Source organism: Erythrolamprus reginae, chromosome 2 (genome assembly GCF_031021105.1).
Source record: "Erythrolamprus reginae isolate rEryReg1 chromosome 2, rEryReg1.hap1, whole genome shotgun sequence".
NCBI classification, from domain to species: domain Eukaryota; kingdom Metazoa; phylum Chordata; class Lepidosauria; order Squamata; family Dipsadidae; genus Erythrolamprus; species Erythrolamprus reginae.
In genome coordinates, this window is record NC_091951.1 from 271,753,079 (window position 1) to 271,773,091 (window position 20,013).

General features: G+C 42.2%; 1 protein-coding gene across 4 annotated transcripts in view; it reads right to left on the reverse strand.

Annotated features, from left to right (window-relative positions):
- Nucleotides 1-2,624: 2,624 nt before the first annotated feature.
- Nucleotides 2,625-20,013, reverse strand: part of KANK1 (KN motif and ankyrin repeat domains 1) — a 176,807-nt gene continuing 159,418 nt past the window's right edge. For all 4 annotated transcript variants that reach the window (XM_070742646.1, XM_070742647.1, XM_070742649.1 and 1 more), the window contains 6 exons: nucleotides 17,320-17,407; nucleotides 11,415-11,634; nucleotides 9,386-9,528; nucleotides 7,236-7,436; nucleotides 5,299-5,397; nucleotides 2,625-3,729 (listed from right to left, as the gene is read on the reverse strand). In XM_070742646.1, coding sequence (XP_070598747.1) covers nucleotides 3,664-3,729; nucleotides 5,299-5,397; nucleotides 7,236-7,436; nucleotides 9,386-9,528; nucleotides 11,415-11,634; nucleotides 17,320-17,407 — 817 coding nt within the window. In that variant the 3' untranslated portion in view covers nucleotides 2,625-3,663. The remainder of the gene's footprint in view (nucleotides 3,730-5,298; nucleotides 5,398-7,235; nucleotides 7,437-9,385; nucleotides 9,529-11,414; nucleotides 11,635-17,319; nucleotides 17,408-20,013) is intronic.

A 20,013-nucleotide genomic window follows, 5' to 3' on the forward strand; every position in this document is an offset into this window, starting at 1 on the left:
CAAATAGGGAGAGTAATTAAATTTGTCCCAAATTCCAAGAAATTTGTGCCAAATAAATGCCTTGTACCCGTATTTTGATATTATTGTCTCTAAGTGATGTCCAAAATTCTCAGATGTGTCCTTCAGTTTTAGAAGAATTTCTTGGCAACTCTTGCAGGTTTATTTACTTTTCATTACAGCACAATGCTACTGTATGTTTGGTAAGGTCTCTGGATTAAACCCTTCAGCAACTGGGTCTTGAAAATTGCTGCTGTGCTTAAATAAGCAAACAGACAACCTATGATTATCCATTTCCTTCCTGAGGAAACTCAGCAGGGTGCTTCTGGACACAAATCCATTCTAAATAAAGCTGCTCTTCACAGTTAAATGGCAAACAGAAAAATGCTGCTGCATTTCTCATCTTTGTACCATATAGGCACCTACTTTGCTGGAGGGCTATGTGAACATTAGGCCTTCGAATACCACTCTAGAGGTCCCAGAATTGCCAGAAAGGTGTCTCCATAATAAACAATTACTTAAAAGGGGATACAGTGTTTAAGAAGTGCAACTACTGTAATTATAATATAATAAGTTGCATATAGCATAAAATGCACATAGCCAGATAGGAAACCAGGCAAATATTTTTCTTGTTGTGTTGCTGGAAGACCCTTAGGACTTCCAGCTTTGGATCTTACTAGAAATGCACTCTGCATTGTCAAGACACACAGAAAACCAATTTATTTTGGGTTTTGCTACATAGGTAAATTGCATTATTAATCCCTCTGGTGATTTTAATAGGAAAAAAACCCCAGCTAATTGTTTCTTCTTTATTTTGTATTTGTATTTATTAGATTTGTATGCCGCCCCTCTCCATAGACTCTTTAGCAACTACTGTACAATGGTTTGGCTAAAAAAAATAGTTTCTTTTAATTATATGAGATTTAGTTTCCTGGCAGCATTGGCTGAATTTGTTCATGGAAAACATTTGTGTAATCCAGTGTTTCTCAATCAGCTTTAAAACATGTAGACTTCCATAATCCCCCAGCATGGCCCCAGCCCTCCAGCCCGCAGAACATCCACCTTCCGGTGCATATGGTTGGTTCAGGCACCCCAGAACAGCTGGCATTCCTCCTGCCCAGCCCTGCAGCCCCAGAAGAACAGCAGCTGCGCCAGTGTCAGGGGGAAGGGCAGGAGTGACTGGGCACCTTGGGCGTTGGGTGGCTGGTTGTCCCGCCTGCTGCTCCTGCCGCTGAGAAAGCGGCAGCACGAGAACTGCTGCCGCTGGGGCAAGGGGCAAGCCAGACCTCGGAAGAGGAGCAGAGCCAGCAGGGCCAGGACGGGTGGTCTGGGGCTTCCCCTCCCTCCCCAGCTGGACAGGCTCCTTGAGTGGCCACAGGCTTCTGGCGGGGAGGGAGGGAAGCCCCAGGCTGCCCACAGCCACCCCTTCGCTCCCAATGGCGGTGGTTCCCGTACTGCTGCTTCCCTGTTGGTGACAGGAACAGCAGGAGGGACAGTCAGAGCTCAGGCAGAGTGCTGTTTTTTGCACTCTGGAAAGTTCAGGGAAGTTTCCTGAAGCCCCAGAGTGCAAAAAAAAGCACAACGGGCAAACTGGAAGTTTGGAAAACGCACTTCGTTTGCCCATTGCGCTGTTTTTTCAGGGCTTCAGGAAGCTTCTCTGAACTCTTCGGAGTCCAAAACACAAGCACAGCGGCTAAACTGAAAGTCCATTTTCTGAACTTCCGTTTTTCCCATAGTGCCATTTTTTTTGCTTCAGGAAGCTTCCCTAAAGGCTTTGCAGTGCAAAAAACAACACAACGGGCAAAACAAAAGTCCATTTTTCTAAATTTCCAATTAGACCGTTTGGCCGTTTTTTCACATTCCAGGATTCAGTGAAGCCTATGCGCAGGGGCAGTGTGGGGTTTGAGCATGTGTGGGAGGGGGGAGGGAAGAGGTGTGGGCACATACACGCACACCCACACCCCTTTTGGCACGCAAACCAAAAAAGGTTCGCCATCACTGTTCTAGTGCTTCCCCTTTCATTTTACTTTTATCTGTTTTACATGATTCTATGAAAATTAAAAGAAATGTCATTCGAGTTTTGGAAAATATTAATGAAAGACACTTATTTTTATGTTAAAATATAGGACTCTGATTCATTCCAATTATAGTTTCTAGCTCTCAAACCTAATGTGTATTATTGATACAATGTACAGTAGTCCCTCACCTATCGCTGGTGTTACGTTCCAGACCTGGCTGCGATAGGTGAAATCCGCGATGGGGAATTTATCGACTGATAGTACCTATTTAAGTATTTATATTGTAATTGTTTGGTAAGTTTTCATTGTTTTAAGTGTTTATAAACCCTTCCCACACAGTATTTATTTTAGATACAGTATTTAAATACAGTATTTACAATTTTAGATTTTTTTTTTTTTTTAACCTGCCGATCAAGTTCGGCGGGCTGTTTAAATCTGCCGATCGACTTCCTCAGAAACCCGCGATGAAGTGAAGCCGCAGTAGGTGAAGCGCGGTATAGCGAGGGACTACTGTAAACCAAACAGAAGTGTAAAAAATGTTTTCCCAGTTTTCAAGTCTGGGGGAAACAATCCCAAAACAACTCAACAATAAAAAGCCCCAGGCATATAATAAGCTAAATAATTTTTTATTTTGAAAATATGGCAAGAATCTAAGGCACTTCAAACATTAAAATGCGTATGATGCAGAGAACAAGGCAAGAAAATAAGCATTCTAGCTGCCCAGAACTACATTTGCTTTCAGTAGAGAATACCATCTTCCAACATCTTAGGGATCATGGAGTTAATAAAAATGTAATAATAATAATTATTATTATGTGTATAGTATTATTTTGGTTATGTTGGAATTCAAAGTGTCAAAAATACTGACTCTGTTATAGAAAAGCTATACAAATCGGTAGCAACAATTTATTTAGCCAATTCAGGCCACAACAGTCTATCTTCTATTTAAAAAGCCATGAAGCCACCAGCTGACATTCCAAAGGGCAAATTTAAGCAATTATCCCTTTTTAAATAAAAAAGCATTCACACAACAATCAGCATCATTTTGGAATGACATGTATAATAAAAGAGTTCTTGCCAACATCCCCAAAGTAGCAAATATAAATATATAGAGAGAACATACCTTTACAAAGTAATACAGTAGAGTCATAACCCAATGACTAGCTTAAATAACTGTATGTAAGTAACAGCAAGATATATTCGGCAGCAAAGATAGGCTATTTTCTGGAAGCTGAAAATAGGAGCAAAGGGGGACTTTAGGGTTTTATATGACCTATGGCGCAGCTCAAAACCTTTCCTTTATGACAGCTTTTCCCATAAAGCAAGTCATCCACCCAGCAAACTAATCGTATCAGATTCTTTCACCTTGTTGGAAACCTAAAAAGTTTCTGCCGTATGGATGATGCGTTTGACCGAGTGGTGAGGATTGATCTGAAGTATCAACTGATAGCCACATCATGTGTAAACTCTCTCTTATCCACAAGAGTGCTTCTTAACCTCTCTTACAGAGGCCACCCTAGTTTTAAATATTGGCTTTCGATTTGCTGGTGAGTACAGGCACACGACGATTACATTCAATATCTGTCACTGTAAAACAGTAATCACTAGCAGCTTAGAGGATGTGGCAGTTTTTAGACATCTCTGTGCATTAGCAATCAAAGGAGCTTCTGTGAGTAGGGCCTGGGGAAGGCTTTCTTCCAAGCCTTGGGGTTCCCTGAAAAGAAAAGGGGAGGAAATGATATTAGTACAGTTAGAACACAAAGTCACAGAAACATTCAGTATGTTGAATTATTACTATGCTGGCTCAGTGCTATACAGATCAATATAGCAATACAGCAGCTACAGAGCACACTTCTCACAAACAGCAACAGAGAACAGACAGAACAGAGAGCTTTTGCATAGTTAAATACTATTTACATAATTACTAGGTTGCTGCACGCTCAACTGCTTCAGAAAGACACCATTCTCAATTAAGATATTAAGATATTATCTCAGGAGTTTTAATTCCTGACAAATGCTGCTTTCAAAACAAAATGTGGCCATGGGGAATTGGTTTTGCAAAGATACAGTTCCAGAAACAGAAGATGGTAGAAAGAAAAATAGCAATAGAAAGGGACAAGAACGGATTTCTGCTCCTTTTTGTAATCTGGATTAAAGAGCACATGAGCCTCACCCTAGAGATAAGACTTATAAACCTTAGCTCATTACTGCTTCTATTAGCTTCCTGTAAGTCAACTGTATCACCTCTGATCTGTTCCAACCAGTAGTGGGTTGCTACCAGTGCAGTAGCGGACTATGTACCGATAGCGAATGCCAGATTGCAAAATTTGTGTGCGACTGCTCCAGTGGAAGTCCTTTGGCCGCTACCATCTTTTTTGTTGGTTTTTTTGTGTGTGCATGCGCAGAAGCAAAATCTCATGAGGGAATGTGCACGCGTGTGAGATTTGGGCAATTTTTTGCTTCCGCACATGCTGAAAAGTCACACGCGTGTGTGTCCCTTTGCAAGGTTTTGGTGTGTTTTTGCTTCTTGCACATGCACAGAAGCAAAAAGACACTGGGGATGCACACTCATAGCGCATGTGCAACACAAACAAAGCTGCGTGCGCAGTGCACCGGTAGTAGCAGCAGTAGCAGCAATCCACCCCTGGTTCCAACCAATAGAACAGGTACACTGAAATAGCGCAATCATAAATAGCCATGAAAGCAAAAAGAACAAGAACACCACCTAGCAGCTTTTAGCCTGAGGGTGGAAGACTAATTTACTGGACCTTCTAAGAATCAGAAATCCTCTCAGCACTCAGCCATATACAGGGTACGTTCCAAAAGTAATGCAATTTTTAAAAAATCGGATTGGATCTCTTCTATGGACTAAAACTGGGTTCCTTTCAGGGCTGGGAACAAAAAGAAGTCTGCTGGGGCGATGTCAGGACTATAGGGGGTGGTGGGGCAACATTGGCACCTAGTGTTTGGCCAGGAACTCGCGGACCCATAGCACGTTGTGGCAAGGCACGTTTTTTGTCCATAGAAGAGATCCAATCAGCCGTGACGAAGACATTGTGAGAGGTCCCCCAAAGACGCCTTCCAGGGCACGTACCGGTCAAGACAGAGTCACTGGGAAAAATGTGTAGAAGCCCAAGGACAGTACTTTGAAGAATTTTAAGTGTTTGTGCAAATCTGTTCAACAAATTACTTTTAAAAAAATAATTGCATTACTTTTGGAACACACCCCGTATAGTAGTTGTATCAATCACAGAGTACATGAGTTACAACTTAGGCCACTCACCGGGGACTGAGTTTTAGAAAAGTTCACGTGCGCGTAGAGGAGAACAGCAATATCCTTGTGCCCAGCATCAAGGGCTATTGAAAGTGCTGTGCTGCCATCCTTAAGAAAAAGAAAATAAATGAGATAAAAAACATGTCTGTCTTTTTAGATCATTGTTTCCCCATAATTCAAGAATGTCTCCTCGGGAATTTTCTAGGTGTCTGGGACAATTTCATCGCAGCCATACCAGTAGCAGTTAGATAGATAGCTTCTTTAGATACTACATTATAAATCTATCCCAGTGAAAGCCTATGGCTCTTTCTTATGCTGAGTTTATTATGGTTTTATCTTAATATATTATCTCATGTTGTAATGTGTGTGTGTGTATGCTTCATTTAAGCTAAATTTGTACATCAGTGATTGCATGAGCTCTTAGATGTCCTACACTTAATAAATAAATCGCTCCCCCCACCTGGCACTAAATCGATACATCCCAGAGTTCCCTGTTGTTTTGACTATAGGAGTTATAATCATAGCATATTTAGAAGAAAATGTGTATATTCTTTTTTTTAATCCATACCAATGTTGATATATTAAAAGCTATTCTGTTTACTGTAATTTCCTGTAATATAAATCAGCCACAATAATATTCCGTTTTTTAAAAAATCCACTTAATTTTAATGAAGATAAATGCTGTGATTTTGCTTTATGATGCAATTCAGCAGTCACCATGGGTTTCAAATTTCTCCCAACGAGGGTGCTGGATTATTATTAGAAAAACCTTGCAAATAATTATGAGCCTTTTTCCAGACAAAAGTTAAGAGCAAGGAAAAAAAATAGAAAACAAAATCTTAAATTAAAAAATGGAAACACTATGATAACTCCTATTAAATGAAACCTGATTAATTTCCAGTGTTTCTAAAGAGCTGCTTTTTTGTTTATATATATGATTATACCTGTTCCTTGAATATACATGTACAGCCATGGTACACTGGAGTTGACTATAATTAAAGCCTCCACTGGGGGAACATCATTTTAATAGAGCATTTACTTTTATTTTAGGTTTAACCTCCCTCTCTATCATCTACCAATCCATCTAACAACTGTGACTTAACACACGATCTGAACTTCATCTAAATTTAATAGAATATCTTTACCCATTTAAAAAGATATGCTGATTAAAAAGTAGCAAAAAGGTGTATTGTGGTATGTGTTACTGAACATGCTGAGCCAATATTCAGAGTTGGGGAAAAATATGTGAATCTGTGGATATTTTTAAGGGAATAGGTTGAGTTAGATTTCCTAGCAATAAAATGACAGGTAAGACAGAGCTGAAAGGCATATTTCATATTTTAACAAATGATGGTCATAGTCTGCTCTTCATAACATGAATTATGCCTTTGTCAAAAGAACTCTCTGCAGATTTTTTTTAAATGAAAGAGTTGCAGTATCATTGTTAAAAATGCTAGTCTCCATTAATCCAGTCAGATAAATAGCATATGTTCAGAGAAAAGGCAACGCCATTGTAAAAGAAATAGTACAGAGAGGATGCCGCTAGCAGTTCAAAAGCATCTCTGTTTCCTTCAGATTCAAATGCCAGGTGCCTCTGCATTTAACTGGCAACCAAGCAAAATTCAATGTTTTAATTACCGCTGAATTTCAAGCAAGCACATCTGATGCATATTTTCAGTCTACTGACTTCTACCCTAAAATAATTTCAGCCATGATGACGTGGAATGTAATGGACTAATGGGAATGTATGGAGGCAACTGAAAACCATTGTGGTGTGGTGGTTAAGACGCAGGTCTAGCAAATGGAAGATCTCGAGTTCTATCTAATTCTCCCTTAACATGAAAACTGTTCCTGCAACCAAACTCACCACACAAAGGAGCATCTTGTACCCAGCCTTGAATTGTACAGAATAAGGGTGGAATGCAAATAATAAGCAAACAACTCACATTGTCTTCCAGAGTACCATTACATCCAGGCTGAGCTAGCAAAAGTTTGACTATCTCCACATGTCCATGTTCACTTGCGCACATCAAAGCCGTGGACCCCTCATCGTCTTGGATGTTGACATCTGCACCACAAGCCAACAGAGCTTTCACCATATCTATTCGCCCGTGGCTCACAGCAAGCATCAGAGCGGTCTGACCAGCCTGCATGGCGGGAGAGAAAAACCTAAATGAGCCCCTTTCATTTTGGGAACAGAATTTCACAGAGAACACCAGCACCTACTTTTTTGCATACCCAATTAAAAGATCATCATATTCTTAAATGTGGACCTGTCATAAACACTTACACAGAATACATGTAATATCAGGGTTTCATACAAACTCTACTCAGTTCTGGACAGGCAGCCATTTTCTCCCTCTAAGGCTTCCTATAAGGCAGTGATGGCGAACCTTTTTTTCCTTGGGTGCCGAAAGAGCGTGGGCGCGCGCTATTGCACATGTGCGAGTGTCCATACCCATAATTCAATGCCTGGGGAGGGCGAGAACAGCTTCCCCCCACCCCGAAGGCCCTGCGGAGGCCAGAAACGGCCTGATTACCAACTTCTGGTGGGCTCAGTAGGCTCATGTTTCACCCTCCCTATCCCTCGGAGGCTCTCTGGAAGCCAAAAACACCCTCCCAGAGCCTCTGTGAACCAAAAATCAGCTGGTCGGCACACATGCATGTTGGAGCTGAGCTAGAGCAACAGCAGATATGGCTCTGTGTGCCACCTGTGGCAACTGTGCCATAGGTTTGCCATCACTGCTATAAGGCAATTCATTCCTGAGCATTTTAAAGAGTTTATATTAATAATGTTCATGGATGGCCATTAATTTGGCTTCTTTCTAAATGTACTTTTAAAGTACGGTAAACCTCAAAGTGAAGATAGGAGTTTTCTAAATAATATTAACCAAATTAATGATAAATACCAATCAGGATCTTGTGTTTTAGATTTAAAATTGTACTATGGTTTGTGCAGTGTTAGGCCTCCAGTAAAAAAAGATTTTTCTGAACAGGATATGTTGTGAGGATCATATCTAAAAGACATTACTTCAGGGGTCTCCAAACTCGGCCACTTTAAGACTTGTGGACTTCAACTCCCAGAATTATAGGAATTGAAGCCCACAAGTCTTAAAGGGACTGAGTTTGGAGACCCTGGCATTACTTGGATTTTCCCCTTGAGAAATGTTTTGGACATCTCCAATAGTATAAATACAAACATGTGAAGCACATCTTGTTAAGCATTGGTCAAGGAAATCCAGCTGGCGGGGTCCAGAAGTGCCTTTTCTGCTGTGGCTCCCTCATTCTGGGATCCCAGTGACCAGTTAGGTCCCACAGAGTTGGCCTTCTCCAGGTTCCGTCAACTAAACAATCGTTTGGCGGGACCCAGGGGAAGAGCCTTCTCTGTGGCGGCCCCGACCCTTTGGAACCAACTCTCCCCAGATATCAGAGTTGCCCCCACCCTCCTAGCCTTTCGTAAGCTCCTTAAAACCCACCTCTGTCGTCAGGCATGGAGGAATTGATACTTTCCCTCCCCCTAGGCTTATAAAATTTATGCATGGTATGCTAGTATGTATGATTGGTTTCTAAATTGGGGTTTTAAATTAACTTAAATATTAGATTTGTTTACATTGTATTATTATTGCTGTGAGCCGCCCCGAGTCTGCGGAGAGGGGCGGCATACAAATCTGATTAATAAATAAATAAATAAATAAATGATGGATTTGCATAGCTGCAGCTTCACTAACTTTAGTTATTACATATCTACTCTGAAAACAGTAAAGGGAAATTGGGAGTAAAGCCAAAAGGTTCTCCTCAAAACTATTAGTTGAAATGTATGATTTCTTTCAATGTCAGGCAACAAAATGCATAGGTTGGGTAATTTAATCTTTTTTAAAAAAAAAAAAAAGATATGATTGAATTATTGTAATAGCAAGCAAGATACTTCTGGTTCTCTTGCAGCCTTCCAAAAGCAGGTATCACCCCAGCTCCCACAATCCCCCAAACTCTCCCTCCCTCTTCATGACCAGGGATGGCAAGATGGGAAGGCTCATTTATTTTAACAGGGAGCATCTTCTAGCCTCTGAATGACCAAGATTGATAGCAGCAGACCAACCTGGCTAGCTTTTGCATTCACATCTCCACAGGCAAAGAGGTCTTCCACTATCTTCATGTCTTTTTCTGCCTCTACAGCTGCAAGGGCAGCCAGCATAATCGGTGTATAGCCAGCCTTGTTTTGGTGATTTACATTACAGACATCTGCAAAAAGATCAGATGAGAGAATCTCTTGAGAAAGTTGAAAGCTCAGAAGACACAATTGTGCAAAAGGACTGAATCAACTATTATCAGAGCGGTCTTTTCCAAGTGCAGCATAATTGCTTACATAATGAAGATGATTCAGAAGAATTTGCAAAGGAGAAAAGAGAGACAGGAATGGTTCTTCAGCCAAGGAGAGAGAACAACTCTCTCTTTATAGTTTGCATGATAGGAGGGCTGGAAAGGGCACAAAGCCACAGTTTATGCAATGGCTACAGACAGTAAACAAAGGCAATTCTAAATTTCTATGAACTGCCACAAGTAACAGTCTCTGGCCAGAATTTCAGGTACACAGGGAAGTCTTAGTAGAGAAGATCTCATAAATAAATCAAAAAGTTTAATGTAACTTTAATTTTTTTTTAAAAAAAAATCATTGCACTTTAGTTGACTCCCTCACACAAATATTTTAGCAATGCTTTTTGCATTTCTAAGCCTTTCAGAAATGACATGTTTTTATGTATTTAACTCAGTGACTTAGAGCAGGGTTGAAATTCAGCAGGTTTTGAAAGGTTCTGGAGAACCGGTAGTGTGAGAATAATACCAGGAGTCCAGAATAATAAAAGAGAAACAAACTTTATTTTAAACAAAAAATCAATATCTATATTGAGACCAGAGATACCACGGGAAATGTCAGTTGTCTCTAGGGTAACTATTCAGTACAAAATACAGTACTGTATTTTTATACATTTTTCACTTCCTATCTTTCTTTCTGTTCTGCCGGCGTGTTTCAACCGCGCGTAATTACAGGGTAATTAGTCCAGGAAGACACACACCAGAAGATAACAGGAAAACCCAAAAGTTTTTATAAACAGAAAAACAGAAACCGCTCCCTTTTTAAATGTCAAAGGGATTTTCTGGTACACACAAGGCACATGTTAAATGCAATCCAATTGCTCACCCAATAACTGGGAAATTGAGTCCAATTCTAAAGTTCAGAGAGTCCACACACAATCTTGAACAGCACAAAAACCACGATCTTGACGAAACAATGAATCAGATAAACTGCCATGAGGCTAAAACACCAGGCTGCACTTTTATCTGTAGCACTAGTTACAGCAGCCCCACCCAACCACAGGTGGCCTCATTTTCTCTTGTAATAATCCTTCAGTTGTTGTCTCCCATGCATCACTCTACGCATGCATGGATGTGTCATTAATTCTTGTTCAGAATCCAAGGATGATATAGATGATTGATCTCCTCCTGGGCTGTCTGCCAAACTCCCCTCTTCCCTGTCACTCACGTTTCCTTGGTCAGAGGAGGCTTCGTCGGCAGATTCCATCGGGAGCAAAACAGGCCTGAGGCATGTGGATGTTTCCCCCACATTCACCTGCACATTCCTTGGGGCAGGAGCTGGGCCAGAGCTAACCACAACACTTTCACTCCCCTTTTTGACTCCACCTTTTGAGTAATTTTGGAGAACTGGCAAATACTACTGGCAGATCCCAGAGTGGGGTGTGAATGGAGATTTTGCAATATCTTTCCCCTATCACGCCAACCAAGCCATACCCTGCCCACAAAAGCAGTAGTAAAAAAAAATTGAATTCCACCACTGGTTTAGAAGTATCAAGGAATGGTGTGTGTTTTCTGAGGACCTATCACCACTAAAGAAGTACTGTAGTTAGGAGCAGAATTCTTAGCAACTAAAGAAAGAATTTCCAAAGGGACAATAGCTCAAATGCAAAATCAATTTAATTCACGTGAAAAATATATGACAAATTAATTCTTATTAAAACCTCCTAAATTTAGAGGCCAACTGAGCATCATAATCCGCTGGTTTTAGATACAACGTATACAAGGAACCACCCAATTTTTTAGACTGGCCCACTTACTTGCATCTAAAAGCAGTTTCACAATTTCAAAGTTAGAGTGGGAGACACTGTAATGAAGAGCCGTGTTGCCATTTCCATCTGACATGTTGATGATTTGCCGAAGGACTGCGGGAGAAGTCTCTTCAAAAGTAGCTATGTAGTCCCCAACCATGGCAGCAATAGCTGATTTTTGGCTTGATATACGAAACCACTCGTGCTGGATGGTGTTTAAACAAAACCTCTGCCAAAATCAAACACAAAAAGCTTCAAAGCAAAGCTCTATTTATAAATTATTTCATCCTCACAGAGAAAATAAAGTACATGAAAACCAGCATTTCCCCCCCAGTATTAAAAAAACATTTTTCCAAGCCCAGGTGCCCAACTTTCTCCCCAGGGACAAGACATAGCCATGGCAAATGGTACCGCCCAATGCTTTGTTTGTGTTTCCCTGATGTTTTATGTTTGCTGACTACAACTATAGTTTTGTGAGAATATTTTGTAAGAAAATGGACAAAAAACCCAGAGATTCCTATTCTAAACTTCCATAGATTTTTGTACACAGTGTTCCCTCGATTTCCGCGGGGGATGCGTTCCGAGACCGCCCGCGAAAGTCGAATTTCCACGAAGTAGAGATGTGGAAGTAAATACACTATTTTTGGCTATGAACAATATCACAAGCCTTCCCTTAACACTTTAAACCCCTAAATTGCAATTTTCCATTCCCTTAGCAACCATTCAGATTATTACTCACCATGTTTATTTATTAAAGTTTATTAAAAAAAATATTTATTAAAGGCAGATGAAAGTTTGGCGATGACATATGATGTTATCAGGTGGGAAAAACCGTGGTATAGGGGAAAAACCCGCAAAGTATTTTTTAATTAATATTTTTTAATTAAATATTTTTTAATAAATATTTTTGAAAAACTGTGGTACAGACTTTCCGCGAAGTTTGAACCCGCGAAAATCGAGGGAACACTGTACTGAAGTTCTGTATTTAATAGTTTTTACTTGTTAGTTAAATGAACATAGAATATTTGCACTTCCATTGCATAGAATAGTTTGAGGGAAAGGGTTGCAGTGAAACGGTTGATCCTAACTGGTTGAAACTTGGCCAGATTAATCTAAAAGTCCCTCATCTCTGTTGTTTACTTGTTAGATTTATAGATTTGTTTAAAAATACTACAAATATATATAAAGTTATGTCCAGTTGATGACAACACAGTTAAGATTTTTCTCTAGGATGATTTGTCCTTAAAACACTAAATACAGTGGTACCTCATGATACGAACCCCTCGTCTTACGAACAACCCGAGATACGAACCTGGGGTTCAGAAATTTTTTGCCACTTCTTACGAACTTTTTTTTTCTTACGAACCCGCTGCCGCCGCCGCCGAGATGCCCCGCCGCCCGGCTGTCGCTTTTTGAAACAGCCGGGGGGCTTCTCAGCGTCCTCCTGAACCTGAACGCCAAACCCAAACTTCCAGGTTCGGCATTAGGGAGGCCGCTGAGAAGTCCCCCGGCTGTTTCAAAAGACGACAGTCGGGCAGCGGGGCTTCTCGGCGGCCTCCCGAACCCCGAACCCGGAAGTTCAGCAAAAGTTCAGGTTTGGGAGGCCACTGAGAAGCCCCACCGCCCGGCTGTCACCTTTTAAAACAGCCGGGGGGCTTCTTAGCAGCCTCCCGAACGCCGAACCCAGAAGTTCGGGTTTGGCGTTCGGGTTCAGGAGGTGACAGCCGGGTGGCGGCGGGTTTTTTGCGGGGGTTTTTCGTTGCACGGATTAATTGATTTTACATTGTTTCCTATGGGAAACAATGTTTCGTCTTACGAACTTTTCGTCTTACGAACCTCCCCCGGGAACCAATTAGGTTCGTAAGACGAGGTATTACTGTATAGTGAACATAAAATATAAAGACCTTAAATTAGTGCACCGGTATCATCATGTATTCTACATATTTTTTTGTTGTATTTTCTCTCATTCTTATCAAGTTGCTCAATTTTATCCTTCATAACACCTTCTAAATTCTTTTTTTTTCAACTATATGACATCATAATAAAAGATGGCATTATAAATGCATAAAATAGTTCTGTACAACTAAGAACTGCATACATGAATTTGTTTGGGGTAAATCATAGAGGTCAAACAGAAATATGAATTGTAGTTCCTATTATCTTTGCCTTTTACTCTGTTATATATTCTCTTATTATTAGACTTAACTCTATTTCTATATGTAGAATAATTTCTCATTTAAAGGTATATAATCAATTGAAGGGTAAGGAGCTGATACGCCTCTTCTCATGGGGTGGAGCTAGCATTCAGAATGGTTGTCCTCATCCAATCAGAGTGAAGACTGAGTCTGTCAATCAACTTGAAGCTCTGTCTGCCATCTTGGCAGAGCTTTGACAAAGCCGAAGAAAAAAAATAGACCCAATGTGGCCAGACACATAAAACTGTCAAATCTCAAGATGAGTGTCGCAGCCCATCTAATAACTGTCTTTGTAATTGTCTATATTGTAGCTGTCTCTATTGCAGCTGGACCGGAAAGGAACTAGGCGGGGCTGAATGCTAGCTCCACCCCAAGAGAAAAAGTGGATCAGGTAAGCCCAATGCCCCTTCTCCATGGTGGGTGGAGCTAGCGTTCAGAATGGGGCATACCATACCATAGATGGGAGAAACCTGGTCCTCTATCTAGCTGTTTCTTGCACTTGCTGCAGAACTGCCTCCGATGACCCGATGACACCAAACTGTCGACCTTCTAATGAATTGTGTTGGCAATGCCCAGGTAGCCACCCAACACACCTCCAGGGACGCCTGAGTCAGTGATATTGACAACGTTTTTAGAACTCTGCATGTTCTTCTAATATCTTCTGTATGAACTTGGGTAGAATGGGCAGAGGGCAAAGGCATACACAAGGCTGCACGGCTCGGGACCATGAAGGGCATTAGTCCTCTCTACCCCTGGGACAGGTAGTGAGAATAAAATTGCAGGAGCTAGGTGTTCTCTGGGGTAGAGAACAGGTCGACCAGTGGACGGTCAAAATGGCTCCTTAGATCTTGAAAAATGGCAGGATGTAGATACCATTCTGCCTGATCCACTGCCTGGTGGCTGAGTCAATCTGCCCGGAGATGTGGTCTGCCATGAGAGACAGAAGATGTCGTTCCATCCAAGTCCCAGCCTCAGTGCCTCTGTCATCAAGGCTAATTATCAAGAACCCCTTGCCGGTTCACGTGGGCCTTGGTCGTCACATTATAAGAACAAGAATATGTTGTTTGGAGACTGTTGTGGTTGGCTTCAGGCCAGCTGCTATGACTGGGGATTTTGATGAAGAGTGCTGGAAATCATCTGTTTACAGAAGACCAGTCTTGCTGCGGCACGAGGCAGATACGTCAGACAGCAAACCAGAGTCAGAAGCAGGGGAAGACAGGGATCAGGAAGAGACAGCAGAGACAGACGGGAATGGTTTCAGACAGCCCTCCAGCCAGAGGCTCCTCGGAATCAGAAGGGGAAGACGTAATGAGTAACCCTATTCTGAATCCTCGGGTGAGGAGAATATTGGGAAGGCAGGAGCAGCTGCGCAAGCATAGAAACAAATGATAGAACACAGCTGTTATGATTTAATGACACTGCTGAAATCCTGATTAAAAAAAGGGAGGGCCGGAATGCATTGCGTGGGTGATTATCGTTTGCATTTTGAAGAGAGAAACATTGTTGCAGCGGAGTTTCGTTTTGGTTTGGATTTCTGTAAACTCTGACACTCAAGCAGGAAAGGCTGTGTGGACTTGAGTGTGTAACGCTGACCTTTTGGACTATAATTCAGCATTGCTCTGGCACAAGCCTGAATGTGTCATGTGGACTTTGAGTGAGTAATTCTGGCCTTCTGGACTCATAAATCAGCATTGGTCTTGCATTCAAGGAGGCGTTCAGCCATCTGTATATAAAAGAAACTTCTTTTGCTTTACTGCTCACCTGTTGTGTGTTGATTTATTACGTTGCTCTTGAGTGGCTAGAAGCCAGGCAGGATAGAGACCAGTTGCTGGAACTGCATGAGAGTCAGAAAAACTGCCCAGAGTTCCAGCCAGTTGGTGCAACATTTGGCCTCCACTGGCGACCATTGACCCTGGGCAATGAGACCCTCGGCATAGGCTCTCCAGCTGAACGGGCTGACATCCATTATAACAACCACCCTGGACGGCTCTTGTAATAGATACCCCCCAGGAAAAAGTTGGGAACAGCCACCAGAGAAGGTATTGCAGGACCTGTTGAGGTCCTTGGATCTTCACCTTGCTGATGACTCTCTGCGGCTTTTTGAAAAGGTAAGCAGAAACATTGAAGCTCACTAGAATATAGGTGTGCCAAAGGTGTTATATCAAATCATTTTCCCCAGGAGAGTGAACAAGAGGGCCAAAGAAACCCTCGACTCATGTTGAATTAGAGCCACTTTTGTCTCTCCTGAGAGAGGAACACCTAAATGGGCAGAGAAGTTGAGGGAGACAGGTGACGCCTGTCCAAATTAACAGAAAACCTGTGCTGCAGCAAGGTTAGAATCATTACCTGGAGGTGGCACACTGCAAGATGTTTAGAGATGGCCTGAACTAAAATATCATCCACATGGATCACGCATGGGCAGGAACCGAAGGTGGGCCTCTATAGCTGCCAGCACCCTGGTGAATACCCTAGGCGCTGAGGACAGGCCAAAGGGAAGAGCTCTATATTGAAAGTGCCTACCTGCATATAGAACCTAAGGTACATTGTCTATGGCAATGGTCAGTAGAAATGCGCAGGTAGGCCTTAGTTAAGTCCAGAGATTCCATAAAATCACCCCGATGGTCATCCCCCAGGATGGACTTGAAAGAGTGCATTTTGAACCTGCAGTACTTGATATACAGGTTAAGACGCTTCAGATCCAATATTGGCCTGCAACCCCCCCAAAGATTTGGGAACCAGAAATAAATAAGAAATTGGTGGTTCTGCCAAAATGCCCTTGTCTTCTAAGAGCTCGAGATCACCATGCTTGTCAATATCCTGAAGAAGTTCCCGAATGCCTTCGTCAGATTCGTCCGAATAATGGTCAGAATTGCAAATCCTATGGTAATCAATTGCCCGGTCATTTTTTGGCCAAGATGATGGATGGAGCTTCAAGTTGACTCAGTCCTCACTCTGACTGGACAAGGACAATCCATTCTGAATGCTAGTTTCACCCACCATGGAGAATGGTTAATTTCAAATTCTTTGAATACACAGACTTCAATAAATAGATCTATTTATTTGCATATCACAAATATACTTTTAAAAATGAAGACATGTAAAGTTTATGTATTTCTGTTTTTGGTAACACAGGAAGCACGTTCCACATCAAACAACAGATACACTTTCACAGTCAATGGAACATTCACTTTCTGCCCTAAAGTATTTTTCTACACTTGTTAGCAGCCTCCATATCAAGAGCATGACTAAGTGGATTACACCGTGGCTTTTAAATGCAATGAGATTTTAGCCAAGTCTGTGCAATGCATTTTTATTATATATTTTGGCTGAACCATCTACCAGCATAGCAAATTTGAAGAAGGCAAGTGGATTAAAGGCTAAAATTAGCATTGCAAAAACAAGCCCACACTGCGCTAATTGAAGGGATTAAATATCTTTGTTTCAGCCTGTCTGCTTATTTTTAGCACTGAAATATGCCATACATTAGTCCATTATGGTTCAGGATTGATGGAGCAGTTAGTTTTCTTGCATAAACAAGCGTGAATAAAACAGACCGTATTTGCCAGCTGCGGGAACACGTGCCTTCTTCCCCTACACATGAATTATATGAGCCATTCAGGAATATCAAAACTTGTGAAACTTGTTTTATGCTGCTTTTTCACAGACAAGTTGGACAACTAGGAGCAACCTCTTCCTTTGGATTAAATACTCGGACTTACTATTTCTTTGCTGCTCATGGCTTTTGGATCATCAATGCTGTTTTTCAGAAAATGACACGCTGACAGCATCTTTTCACTCAGTTCATATCTGGGGGGAAAAAGATGGCAAGAGACATGTTTAGATTTAATTTTTTGTTTCGTTTTAATTTAGAACAGCAATCTTCCCACCCACCCACCTCCATTTTTGGGATGAGGGACTGGTTTCATGGAAGACAATTTTTGCATGGACCTGGGGGATGGGTCGGTGGGTAGGTGAATAGTTTTGTATGCTATGTAGCTGCCAGACATGCACAAATGAAGCTTCACTGGCTCGTACAGCTTGTTTCCTAACAGGGGTTGGGAAGCCCTGATTTAGAGAAAACATACCCTAGCAAAAGCTCTTTACCAGTTCCTAAAATGTATGGGAGTTTCTTTTGAAAGAAACAATGAATTTTTACAGATTTTATTTCAAGACTACAACATGCATCTTATTGAGGAGACAGCCCATATTCTAGGTATTAACTAGAATATTGTGTACTAAATTAAGTAGAATATTGTGTACTAAAGCATCTACCTTTCACACAATAATATCACACCGATAATATCACATTACTAACCGGAGCATACAAAACTTTTGCCAGACCAATCCTTGTATACAGCTCATTTATCTGGAACCCACACTGCATTTCAGACATAAATACATTAGAAAGCGTCCAGAGATACTTTGCGAGAAGAGCCCTCCACTCCTCTACTCGCTACAGTATAGCATACACAACCAGACTTGAAATCCTAGGCTTAAAAAGCTTAGAACTACGTTGCCTCAAATATGACCTAAGCCAGTGATGGTGAACCTATGGCACGGGTGCCACAGCTGGCATGCAGAGCCATATGTGCTGGCACGCGAGCCGTTGCCCTAGTTCAGCTCCAATGTGCATATATGTGCCAGCCAGATGATTTTTGGCTCAGAGAGGCTCTGGGAGAGCGTTTTTGGCTTCCAGAGAGCCTCCAGGGGGAATGGGGGAGGGTGTTTTTAATCCAGGGAAGCCTTTGGAGCATAGAGAGGGTGAAACACAAGCCTCGAGGCTCGACTACTGTAACGCTCTCTACATGGGGCTACCTTTGAAAAGTGTTCGGAAACTTCAGATCGTGCAGAATGCAGCTGCGAGAGCTATCATGGGCTTTCCTAAATTTGCCCATGTCACACCAACACTCCGCAGTCTGCATTGGTTGCCGATCAGTTTCCGGTCACAATTCAAAATGTTGGTTATGACCTATAAAGCCCTTCATGGCACCGGACCAGAATATCTCCGGGACCGCCTTCTGCCGCACGAATCCCAGCGACCAGTTAGGTCCCACAGAGTTGGCCTTCTCCGGGTTCCGTCAACTAAACAATGTTGTTTGGCGGGACCCAGGGGAAGAGCCTTCTCTGTGGCGGCCCCGACCCTTTGGAATCAACTCCCCCCAGATATCAGAGTTGCCCCCACCCTCCTAGCCTTTCGTAAGCTCCTTAAAACCCACCTCTGTCGTCAGGCATGGGGGAATTGACATGTTCCTTCCCCCTAGGCTTATAAAATTTGTGTATGGTATGCTAGTGTGTATGATTGGTTTTTAACTTGTGGTGTTCTTAAAATTAATTTAATATTGGATTTGTCTTGTATTGCTGTTGCTGTGAGCCGCCCCGAGTCTGCGGAGAGGGGCGGCATACAAATCTGATTAAACTATAAACTATAAACTAAACTACTGGGCCCACGAGAAGTTGGGAAACAGGCCGTTTCCAGCCTCCAGAGGGCCTCTGGCAGGTGGGGGAAGCTGTTTTCACCCTCCCCAGGCACTGAATTATGAGTGTGGGCACTTGTGCATGCGCAATAGCACATAGGCACGCTCTTTCGGCACCCAAGGAAAAAAAGATTTGCCATCACTGACCTAAGCATAGCCCACAAAATCATCTGCTACAACATCCTTCCTATCAACTACTTCAGCTTCAACCACAACAATACACGGGCACACAACAGATACAAACTCAAAGTAAACCGCTCCAAACTCGACTGCAGGAAATATGACTTTAGCAACTGGGTAGTTAATGCCTGGAACTCACTACCTGACTCTGTAGTTTCTTCACCAAACCCCCAAAACTTTACCCTTAGACTATCCACCGTTGACCTCTTCCGATTCCTAAGAGGTCAATAAGGGGCGTGCATAAGTGCACCAGCGTGCCACCTGTCCTTATCCTAATGTTCCCTCTTATTAGTGCGCATATCATGTATATAAACAGTGTTATATCTATGTATACTATCAATACACACTTGATAAAAAACAAATAAATATAAAGCAATGTTACATCTCCTTTTCTTCAAATCCACAAGTGGGAATTTAAGTTCTGAAAAGTGATGGGCCACCATTTCCGGCAGTCCTGGAAAGGGCTGTGAGCACGCAGGGGTGGCATGGGATTCGGCTTTGGCGCATGCAGATGCTGCACAAGGATGTGCATGCACACACATTTCTGGCTTTTTCTGCACATGTGCACAAGCAAAAAAGGCCAAAAATCAGCAAAAATAAAGTAAGTGACAACTGCTCTGCCACCCGCCAGGCCCCTTATGGCGACTCCGCCACCTGCTCCACCACCTGTTTGCCTTCCTGCTGCCCGCTCCGCCGCTCCACTGCCTGCCGTGCTCCTCATGGCGGCTTCGGCGTGAGCGGCCTGTTCCAGCGCCCACC